Below are 12,518 nucleotides of genomic sequence, written 5' to 3'. Positions count from 1 at the left end.
TCATCAACCATCTAAAGAGAGGATATAAAAATGATTAAAAGTGCAAGTTATATGTTCTTCCCTCACCCCAATGGAATGTCTTAGAGCTAGTCCACCAGCTGAGGGATTCACGACTCCTCTGGCAGGCTCCGTGGGCACACAGTTCTCCAGGGTCAGGTCACTCAGTGCATGTGGCTCCAGCTCACCCATGGGCTCTCTCCCTTCAATTAATTTATCAAAATCAACTGGCTTTGAACTTTGAAGAAAGACATTAGAATTCAATGATAGAATGATGATTTAAAAGACTTTATTTCCAGCAGAACCAGCTTTTTATAGTTGTGCCAAATGCTATATTTCATTCCAAATGAAAAGAGCTAACTGCTGATTGTGTTGTAGGATACAGAAAAGCAATAAAGCTGCAGTATATACTTAAAGCATGTCATAAGTAGTATGGTAAGGAAAAGAAGGGTTTTATCTCTCAAAGCCATAAACACTGAACAAACTAATTTTCCATTCCAGGAACTCAGCAGTCATCAACATGGCACTTTACAAAATATTTAAGATTTGTGATAGTAACAAGTACTGCAGTAGCACTCTGTGTGGTTCTCCACTCTGACACTTCCCATGACTCTGACCTAAAAGGGAAGGAAAAAAGAGAGATAATTAGATAGATAGATACATACATACATGCATGCATGCATACATACATATATACATATACACACATACATAGATGATAGATGACAGCCAAAATTGGAAACTGTTAAATAAAATTACCTGCAGCCAGCTGAGCTAAACAGATGCTTGCTATATTTGCATTTTTTTTGCTCTCTCATACTTTCACTCAAAAAATTGAGATATGCATTGTGTAAGCATGCTACCAATACTCTCTCCCAATCTGCCCCTCATCACCTCTGCCCCTGTTCTCTTCATTCTAAATAAATTCAGACTGTACCCATAAGGTTGTTGGTGCTTTTGATTTAAGGAGACAAATGCAGTTTTCTCCATATTTAAATGTCTACCAAGGATAGGTCATTGGACACTTCTGACATTAAACCCCATGGATGTACTCTGGGGTTCTGTGGTTGGACGGTTAGAGAGTTCCTGGGGCCCTTTTGCGTTCTCACCTTGGTAAATGTTTTGGCCACACAGCATGAGGCTTCTGAGGTGATGTTCTTTGGGACCAACATTGTCTTCTTGGACCTTGCTGGAGTGGGATATGCTCTGGAGAAGCAGCAGCCCATACATTGATAAATTGGGGCACCCGGCCTGGAGAAGTATCTGTTTTCCTTTAGCTTGCACTCTGGACAAACTATCACACACACACACACACACACACACACACACACACACACACACACACACAAAGACAAAAAATAAAATAGTCCAAAGATAATTTAAAAGAAACTATAAATATTTCTTTATTATAAAGTAGTAGGTTTTTTCTATTGAAAATAATATAAATACCCTTTGACTATATGTTCATCTTAAAACAATTTTTATAGATATGCATAGAAAATCTCGATAATAGTAGTAGTCTCTCTCTCTCCCTTTCTCTCTCTCCCCACCCCCTCCAAGCCTGACTTCCCTTTCCCAACACTAATACTATGCCACAACTTGACAGATAAATACCTCATGCTCATCTGAAAGGAGAATTTTGCCCAAAGGCAAAATATTTCCCCTTTAAAATCTGCTATTGTTATTTCCATAGAAACTCCAAATATTGACAGAGAAAAACATGTCAGACTTAAGAAAGCTTGGTGAGAGCAGAGAGCCTGATGTTAGAGGGAGCATCTGCCTGTGGCATCTGGGATTAAAATATTAACACTTGTCTAGAAAAAAACCATAACCAGTAGTAGTTCACAATTTCATAGCAGAGGGAATTACATCAGCTATTCTATGAAATTTTTCAAACAATACAGCCAAACAAATTTACTGCATTCAAAAATGGTCTTATTTTTCTCACTTATTAACTGATGTGAAAATTTATCTACAAAGGCAATGTTAAAATCCTCTCAAATCTTCTGGGAGAAATGTAAAAAAAAAATTGAGCTTAACTGAATAAGAAAATTTTCTGCTTGCAAAACTTGGATAAAAAAATAATCAAGAATCTATTTCAGGTGAAAATGTAAAGGTTGCTGTTTAAAAAGACATGTAAAATGTCATTTTCATTGTATGTTTTTGGGATTTCATTTTGTGTTCACTGTCTACAAGTGCCTAAATAAGGATCCAGTGGCAAATATTAACCACATTTAAAAAGGAGGTGGATACACAATATAGTTAATGGAGTAATTGATGTACATCTTGAAAAGTGTGATTTTCCTTAATATTGCAAACCCAAGTTAGGTCACACACCCTGCATTGCAAACTCTTCATCAGGAAAGGAATGGAGAATATGCAGAAGCACACACAGCATGGCCAGAATGACAACTGCATGCTTTCTGTAGTAGTCCATGGCTCTTCTGCAAAATAGGATGGAAAAATAAAAGTTACTCTAAAATTGGCTTACCAGTCATAACAACAACCAGTAGTTTTAACATTACTTCTAATTGTAGTCATCAATAGTCCTCAATATCTTGATCCCTCTGCTTACAGCTCCCAACACACTCCAAAGCCACTTATACAAGGGGATATCCCCCAAATACCCAGAATTTATTTATAAAAATGTGTATTTATCCTTACATGTTTAAATTTCAGCCACCTTCAAAGTACTCTCCATTTGCTGCAATATACCTAACGAGATGTTTTTCCCACTATTCACAACAGTTTTGGAACTTGTTGATTTGGATGCCTTTTAGTGCTTCTGCTGTTTTTTATTTCACGTCTTCCACATGGGCATAAGGTTTCCTTTTGAGGACTTTTTTCATGGCAAAACAAAAGAAAGTTACAGGGGCTAGATCAGGTGAATAGGGAGGGTAGGACATGGGGATCGTGCCTTTTTTGGTCAAAAAATACCAAACACTTAGCCTGATATGGGCAGATGTGCTAGTAAATCACCCATCATGAAATGGGCAAATGCATTCAAAAAGTCTTCCCAAAAAAATCAGGGAAGGTGAAGGCAGCTTCTCACAACAACACCAGTTGGCATGCTGCTACTGATGGGTTCCTAGAACACCCACTTGGCCAGGGAAGCCTGTACTACAGGGGGCCAACCCTCCAGAAGATAATTCTATTTTGGGGGGGTCCCCCTTATAAAACAATTTGTCTTTAGGTCAGAGGTGGGAAATTAAATCTTCTCATTTCTCACATCAAGCAGTAGAATTGGGCTTAATGGTAACAATAATAAATTACCTTTTTAAAATCTATTATTCTGTTAAGAAGCCTCACTGTCCATATTGGTAGGTAGTGTTGGAAGGAAATTGAGGGGCTACCATGAGGGAGACTTGTGGTGATGAAACAGTTCTGTATCTTGATGTGATACTTACCACAGTAATCTACACACAGGTAAAACTGAACTACACACACGCACACACACAAACTATGCTAGTGAAATCTGTATTAGCTCTGTGGGTTGTACCAATGTCAATTTCACAATTTTTTTCATCATATTGTATAGTTGTGCAAGGTATTATCATTGAGGGAACTGGCCAAAGGGTATCTAGGACTTCCCCATACAATTTTTTTGCAACTTCCTCTAAATCTATGTTTTCTCAAAATATTTTTTAAAAAAACATTCCAGAATGAGATTTAAAATTGCATGTTAGTCAAAACTTGTGGTTATTTTTTATGTAAACTGACATAATAAGACCATATTTTTGCTAGATGTTTATATCAATTCATATATCTCATAAGAATGATTTGTCAAACAGTAGAACTAATAGTTTATAATACAGAAAATAGGCTGTGTAAGCATAGGTAAGGCTAAAACATATGTATGTCTTTATTTCTACCTGATGTATATACTTATATATAAGTAATTCTCTATTTTATCTTTCTTCATCCATAATGAACATTGAATAAATATTGTTCTAAGTCAGCAGCTCTCGAAGTGTGATCTGGGGGCCCTGAACACTCTCAGTGGGCCTCAGAGGTTAAGGTGGTTTTCATAATAATACTAGGATGCCATTTGCCTTTTTCACCCTCATCGTCTCATGAACACTCGACGAAATTTTCTAGAGTCTACATGACGTGATATTACAACAGACTAAATAAAGAAACACATGAGAGTGGAGCTATGTTCTATTAGGTAAATCTTTTTAAAATTTTGCAAAAAGGTAAAACAATGCCACTCTTCTTGATCTTTTTTGTTTTGGAAATTGTCATTTTTGTAAATATATGTTATTTGTGTTAACATGTGATGGGTTCAATGTCCTTGTTTTTAAAAGAATAAATATTTTGAAACTCTGACATGATTTTCTAAATCAGTCAGTATTGATGAATATAACTTGACAAAAAAAGTTCTTTGGGCTCTTTGATAATTTTTAAAGCATAAACAGGTTTGAGACCAAAACGTTTTTAAGAATTACTGCTTAAGTGATATACAAAGTCACAAGGAAAATTTGAGAATTGAAAGTGGTTTCCTTTTTAAATTGGCATCACTTTGTGCTTCTATATTACAGCTCATATATTATGAAAATTCAGCACTGTGCAGTAAACATACATCAGAATTAATTCAGAGAGAAACATTTGGAACAAGATTGCAGAATGTAAGAACATGAAGTCAATGCACATTTTGGAATTAGCTTTATAATAAAGGGAAGAGATATTCATTAGATATGTGTATGTGTGTGTATATATGTGAGCATACATATGTATATGTGTATATATGCATACACACATATATGTACCTTTACATATATATAGAAAAGATAGTTCCAAGAAGATTACAAGCATTTGGTACCATGTGACATCCTGCCCTTCTCGTACAAAGATGCTGCCATTGCTCCCCAGTGACAAAGAGTGAAGTTTCCGTTTTCCTCAGGGTGTGATAAATGCGGTGACTCATCTATACTCTCCACACCAGGAAACCTAGTTGACTCATAGCACATTTTTTGAGATGACTGGCTAGGACGAGCAGTATAATTCTTTGTTAACAAAACAGATTAAATCTAACTGACTTCTAGAGAGATAACCTAAGACTTCACCTCATTAGCTCATCTAACCCAGCTAACTACGGAGGAGAGGAAAAGTAGGCTGCCTTCAGAGAACAGTAATTAAGGAATGGGAACCTTGAAAGTACAGCCTTTAATCCCTAGCACACTGTCTGGCATGCAAAAAAAAAATTCAATAATTGTTTGTTAAACAGAGAATAGGCCTGTAAGTTATAGCATCTTGCCCGGTCCAGAGAAGATAGCAATAGTTCAGCCTGGATGAAAGATTTGAGGATGGAAAGTGACAAGGGAAAGTAGAATGTTTGGAATCCTTCATTCCAACACCTCCTGCATAGCAGATCCTTGAACAGGCTCACCTCTGCTTCCCATCACATCTGTCTCTGGGTGCACAAATTTTAAAAGCCTGGGGTCAGTGGTTGAGAAATGTAGCTTGGAGTGGCTGTGGCTACTAGTTTTCTTCCCTCATGCACACTAGTTGCAGTAAGTGTGCTTTTACCTTGGTACTGTAACGCATAACATGTTCTGAACCCCCAGTCTAGCAGCGAGTCTCCATAATCCCATGCTCTAGCCCTCAATCTCAATAATCCTCCAGGTTCCCAGTTTTTCAAGTAGACATTCAAACATTACACACAGGCAGTGGAGTGATCTTGAGACCTAGTAACACATTCGCTGATAGTTTTCTTCAAAGGTAGTGACAAGGAATGTCTGAGAGACTAAGGAAGATGGACAAGGAGAGGCTCATTAACACTCCCAAAACCCATCCCAAATCCCCTCATCCATTCTTTGATATAGATAATTAGTTTTCTCTTTCTGGTAAAGAGATGAGTCTTGGGTAATTTGACAGGAGTCCAGGGTTAAGTGCCAAGTTTAAGGTTCAAACTGAACACTCTAACAATTGAAAGATTTTGAATAAGTACCTGCCACAAATCAGGCACTGTGCTAAGTATAGGTAGTATAAATATAAATAAGTTTCCTGCTATCTGACCCTAATATAAAGACAATAACTATGAGTTAAAATGATGAATTCTGTAATAAAAGCATTTGTAGACATTGTGACCCTTGGAAGGCCAGGCACATGAAAATGGAGAGATAAAAAAAAACTGATGACAATAAAGAACATGTACTTGATGGGAAAAGAAACTTGACAGGGGTGAAAAAAGTGAAGGATTAAGAAGAAAAAAACCTCTTAAACACAGACAACAATATGGCAATTACCAGAGAAAAGAGGAGTCAGGGGAGATGGAGGAGGGTAGAGGGGAGATAAATGGTAATGGAAGGAGACTTGGCTTAGGAAGGTAAACACACAGTGCAGTACATAAATGATATATTATAGAATTGTGTACCTGAAACCTACATAGTTTTATTAACCAATGTCAGCCCAATGAACTCAATAAAAAACACATCAATAGTAAATATATATTTTATTGTTTTGACATTTGTGCAGGAGTTTCATATATTCAATAGTCCTCATATTTTCCCAGAAAAATAGAGGTGGTGAACAGTTTGTCCCCAAAGTACCCCAATATCCAGAGGAAAATAAGGCCAAGTGAAATCATACAGTTCAGCAACAGTATTTGGGATGGAGTTTCTATTTATTAAAAACTTAATAGTGTTTTGTACCTTCACAAAATTTAAATGAAAGGTGCCAACTTGTTTTTCAGATGAAGTAGAGAGAAAAGAAATGAAAAACTGGTTCCACAACTAGGGAAATATACAACATAGCTTATAGAGCTATGCATTCAAAAACAGGGGTTTCCATAAAGATGAACAGAACAAAAGATGACCTTAAAATATTTATTTTAAAAAACAAATAAAAAGAGAAGCAGTATCTCTAAGAAAATTTAAAGGCTCATAGAATTATAAAAACAATTTCAATTTTTTATGACCATTCTTATAATAATCACATTTTGAGAAGTTTCTTTTCTGATTAGCTAAATTGAAGGGGCTAATAATAAGATGTACACTCTCTTACCTTAATTGTTATTTAAAGGCAATTCACAATATTAACATAGTTATGTAATTCAAGTCTTGGCCATTACCTTTCTGGTTCTCCTAGCACATCAGCATTTTTTAAAATTGTCTACACACTAAGTTAATAAGAAATTTCAATAAGACAGTCTCTATGAAAAATGAAATACTGTTTTAAATTAGAAATTCAAATGTTTGTTGTTTTAAAATACTCAATTTTTTAAATTGACATTATTTCAGTCAATTTATTAAATTGACATTAAATACTTATGAGGAATAAAACATTGGATAGTATCAATTTATCAGCCAGCAAAATAAAACATCCAAAGGCCAGCAAAGTTTTATGTGGAGCATTATTATAGTAGTATAAGACTTTCATGTGCATCATATTCTATTGTGTTTGTTTGAGCTATTTCCATGCAATCTTTTGACATACAAGTATCACTCTTACTTAAAAGTACTAAAGCATAAAAACATATTTAATTTTTCTTGAAGTCTTTCAACAATAGGTTAGACAAACCAGAACTACTGATTTCTCAATCCTGGAATGTTACTTTATAAGAATGTTTTGCATGTGTGGTAAAAACTGAGCAGAGTTGCCACAAAGAGAAGCATCCTTCTTGTTCACTGCCCCTAAGTGTTCAATTCTATGGCAGGTTGTACTTTCTACAGATGGCCACAAAAATATCTCTCAGCCTATATTTCCTCTGTCGTATGATCTTGCACCCCCACATCAAATGGTATATCTATATTTGAACCCTCACTTGATCTAGGTGGGCCCAATGACTACTTAGGCCAATAGAATATGGCAGGAGCAAGAGTGGGCCAGTTGTGAATGGATCCCTGCACAGACCTGGCAGTTCCTGCTTCCCATCTCTTAGAAACCAGTTACCAGTTAAAAAGTGCTACTACTCTAAGACCTCTGTAGGTTAAAAGGGCCAAGCCACACGAAGACGCTCTGAAGAATGAGATTCCACATGAAAAGCAAGAAGGAGGCCCAGAAATAATGAATGAAGAAGCCATTCAGGATGACCAGTCCAGTTGAGCCTTCATATGACTCCAGCCTCAGCCACTATCTGATCACAAATGCCAAAGAAACTCATGTTAAGAACTGCCCGATGAGTTCAGTCTACCTACAGAAACTTAAGAGATAATGACCTGTTTTTCCACTAAGTTTGGGTAGTTTGTCGCACAGTAACAGATAATAGGAACAACTGGTTCCTCTTATAAGAAAAAATTTCTCCACCAGGGTCTAAGGTATAGGACACCAATCTTGCCTCTCTACTTTCTCCTGATACTTTTTCTCTGTGGGGTGTTATTTATATAACACATATTCAATTAACCTATTAGGAGAAATTTTTTTTAAATGTGAAAAAATAGACTTAGCATTTTACATATTATCAGCAATACTGGATTTGGTGATAATAACTTACACCTGAAAATTGGTGCAAGAAATCTCAATAATTTAAGATATGCAGATGGTACCATCTTACTGGCAGAAAGTAGAAATAATTTGAAATGACTTCTGGTGAAAGTAAAGAAGAAAGTGGCAAAGCAGGATTGCATTTGAACATCAAGAACCAAAATCATGACCACAGAATAGACAACTTTAACGCAGTGAAATTGTTAAAGTGATTTTGTTTGCCTTGGTTCAGTCATCATTTCAATGGAGACTGCAGCCAAGAAATCAAGAGAAGGCTGAGGCTTAAAGGGGGAAGCAATGGACGAATTAGGAGAGGTCTCCAAGAGCAAAGGTGTGTCATTAGAGACCAAAGCTACAATCATCCACATCCCCACATTTCCAGTTACTATATATAGTTGTAAAAGTTGGACAGGGAAGAAACCTGGTAGGAAAAACATAACTTATCTGAAATATTGTTTGGGAGGAGAGACACCAGACTGCCCGATGCCCTGGCCTGTCAGAAAGGTAAACAAGTGGCCCTTAGAGCGCGTTAAAAAGCCTGAAATATCGCTGGAGGTGAAAATGACAAAACTGAAACTGTCCTTGTGGTGACGGCCAGAGGGAAGGCAGGTGGGGGTGGAGACAGGCAAAAGGAAGGGTGGGGAATGGGGACATCAGCAAAAGCATCAACATTAAAGAAAAACTGAAGCTGTTTTACTTCCGGCATATCATGAAGAGGTAGGGTTCTTTGCAAAAGATGGAAATGCTGGAGAAGAAAATGGAAGGCAGCAGGAAAAGAGGAACTTCAAATAAGAGATGAACTGACTCCATAAAAGAAGCCATAGGCATAAGCCTACAACAGCTGAACAGAGCTGTGGAGGGCAGGACATTGTGGGCATCACCCATTTATAGGGTCTCCAGGTATCAGAGTTGACTCAATGGCGCATAGCACATGCATAACATACTTTAGAATAATACCTACCATAAATTGAGCATTTGTGTGTGCTACACATTCTTTTAAGCACCTTGAACACTCAAGTATATTCAAAACTCATGACAACCCTGTGAGATATTATCCTAATTTTAGCAGATAAACAAATTCTAGAGGACAGGTAACCTATAAAAAGCCACAAAAGTCATCACTGGCAGAGCCAAGATTTTAGAGTATTTTTTACACATTCAAACTCTAAAGCTCTGAGGCATACTTCACTACACTGCCTTCAAATCTTTATAATTTACAATGAACTTCTCAAATAATTTTTCAGGTGGCATTTTCCTACACTAGATGTTGACACTTTATTTTAAAGTAACATCAAACATGTCAGCTTAAATATAACTTGCTCATATAATTTTTTATTTTACATATTTATCTGACTTCAGTTTCTCCAGAGCAACCTTAAGAAAGCATTTATTTGGATGAAAAGGCCTTTTATGAGAACTATATCTCATTCATAAGGATTGGGGACAGGGGAGAAAAATGTTTTCACATGCATTACCTCATTTGATTCTCTTTACACTTCTATGAGGAAAGCATTATTATGGCACTTACTTCATAGACTAGAAAACTATACTTCAAAGAAGTAAAAGAATTTGCCAAAGTCACCTGGAAAGTGATCTGATCTTCAGATGATCCCCTTCTACCTATACTACCTCTATACCCTCAAAAACAGTTACTCCATTTCCTTTTTCAGGGCATTGATGAACACATGGATCATGCTGTTACTGCCTGTTTCCAGTTTCATTTCTTATATTGTCCCTTGACTTCATTCATAATCCAACCTAAGCACCTCTCTCTCTCTCTCTCTGTCTCTCCCTACCCTTTCACTCAACCCAGTGTATTTAGGATGCTAGAGCATTTCTAGAATGTTATCTCTGAGTCTGATAAAACCAAAGACTATTGGATTACTTTGTGCAACATTTCAATGGGTAATGCTGAAATGTTACACACTACAACCAGAACTTGCAAGGATCGTAACTTAAGGGCAAACTACTCTAGCACTCACAATCTATAAAAATGGGAGTTTCATGCTATGGTCATGCGATTCTCAATAGAACCATTAATTGATTCCTGCATATTTTCTCTTTGTGAAAGCAGATTATCTTCATCTACTTTTGAACAAGAAGCACGTTACTTCTAGTTTTACTATTGCTGGTTCCCATCTCTCACTTTGAGTTTTCTTGTAAATTTGAGTCCCACATTACAAAGGAACATACAATAAAACTGAGACTCTGTTCTGGGACATAATAGCTTTGCTAACATTGTTCACTTGATACCTTTTTCAGCAGGAAATGGTAAGAAATATGACTAAAAATTTCAACAACTCTATTACTGCAAAGAAAAATACTTAAATCAAAACCTAAGTTAAAGTTAAAATGAAAATACATAAACTTTTTACAAGTGGCTATTGTTCCTATCTTTTCAAAATAATTCAAAACTACAGCAAAGTATTATAAGCAGTTTGGGTGACAAATATTGAATTGGTGTAAGTCAAGTAAATATTTAAAAGACATCTTCAGAAACTTAAAAACAGTCTTCTGTTCTAATGTAAAATATCTTACTTTTGAGTGGGGAAGGGATCACTGAGCTTAGGAAACAAAGCTCCTATAGAAGATGAAGTGGAGCCTCTGTGTTCTGAGGAACCCACACAGTGTCAGCCCACAATTCTTCCATGTGCTTGCATCCTGTTCCCTAACACTAAGAGGAAGGGACAAAGCAGCACTTTTTCTAGTCTCCTTTTCCCAGCCACCTGCCATTTCAACTAACACTGATGCAAATATAACTAAGGTTTGCAAACTCTCTTTGGAACAAGCCAATTAGACTTAGGCAAGTGATTTAGAACTACAAAGTCATTAAGTAATAGTTGGAGAAATACTACTGACTCTTCTTTTTGCAGCATTTTATGAAAGAAGAGTGTGGGAACAATGATGTTCAAGAGATTTCAGTGTTACTGTTCAAATCTAGACAAGAACATCTGTTCAAAAGATATCAGGAGCTATGGTCCTTCAGCTGAACAGGTGAGCTGCTCTATCAGTGGATAGCTTTATCAGTTATGCATCACTTAAAAGCTAATGATAACAATATCAGCAACTTATACAATGTCTACTCACCCCCTGCCTGATCCTTAAAAGCCATTTAAAAGAATGCCTTTCCAATGACATAAAATATTTCTTGAGGAAAATTTTTAGCAACAGGCATTCACACATCTCAGCAGGAGAGGTTTGGTTTCTGGCTTCTGTTAGATAACATCTTAGGCTGTGATCATAGACCACAGTATTACAGACTTCTTCCTAACACAACCGCGAGTGCTGAAAAGACAATGTGTAAATGCCTGTCCCTCTTCTTACTGAAGTTTATGCATAGCTCCCCTATATGCTCAAGTATTTTACTCTTCATTCAAACAACTCCCAAAATTGTTTCATTTTATATTACCTTCCTCTGGACTTTTTGCAGGATGCTTTCAGGTCAGTTGATTGTGGGTCTGAAGAGGTAATCTTAGTTTCGTGTCGTGATTTCTCAAAAACTGCAGTTAAGTCAGGTCCTCACCAGCTTTTATAATAGCAGAGCAACAAAAACTGCATGTTCCTACCTGCATCTAAGCCCAGGGATCAACTGTAAATTTCATCCAATGACTGAATGGTACTTTGTGTAATTACCATGACATCAATTTGATCTTATCTTGTTTCAACCCTTAGATCATTGTTTAGTTTTGGTCCCTTTTCAGGGGGTGATGACCTCAAGGTCAGCCTATGAAACAAGAGCACGCTGGTGTTTTCTATGTAATTTTATCGAGACTTATACACAACATCCTGAAAACTGATACTTTTCTATAAACAAGACCCTAAGAGTATGACATTTAATTAGCTAAGTACCTGATGTTTACTTCAAACAGGAGAAGAGCTGTAAATTGCAGATCACAGATATAGAGCATTGCCAGGCATTCGAGACTATTACAGTAGGAAACAGAGAAATAAAATACATGCTTGTTTAGAATTTTCTAAAATTAAATGTACATCTGGATTTAATAAGGATGCATGGAGAAGGTATGAGGCAGTTCTGGGAAGGGCTGGTTGGGTCTGAACATTTGTGCCTTTTCCCCTGTTTCATTTCACTACTGTAA

General features: G+C 36.6%; 1 protein-coding gene across 1 annotated transcript; it reads right to left on the bottom strand.

Annotated features, from left to right (window-relative positions):
* Positions 1-426: 426 nt before the first annotated feature.
* On the bottom strand, positions 427-11,903 carry CGA (glycoprotein hormones, alpha polypeptide). The gene is made up of 4 exons (XM_037144064.2): positions 11,831-11,903; positions 2,335-2,441; positions 1,107-1,291; positions 427-614 (listed from the first exon to the last, which is right to left on the bottom strand). The coding sequence occupies exons 2-4, from the start codon at positions 2,432-2,434 to the stop codon at positions 537-539; spliced, it is 363 nt and encodes a 120-aa protein (XP_036999959.1). The 5' UTR covers positions 2,435-2,441; positions 11,831-11,903; the 3' UTR covers positions 427-536.
* Between the last annotated feature and the right edge of the window lie 615 nt (positions 11,904-12,518).

Source organism: Artibeus jamaicensis, unplaced genomic scaffold (genome assembly GCF_021234435.1).
Source record: "Artibeus jamaicensis isolate MK-2021 breed Jamaican fruit bat unplaced genomic scaffold, CSHL_Jam_final contig_387, whole genome shotgun sequence".
NCBI classification, from domain to species: domain Eukaryota; kingdom Metazoa; phylum Chordata; class Mammalia; order Chiroptera; family Phyllostomidae; genus Artibeus; species Artibeus jamaicensis.
The sequence above is the reverse complement of the archived record's forward strand: the minus strand, read 5'-3'. Positions and strand labels throughout refer to the sequence as shown.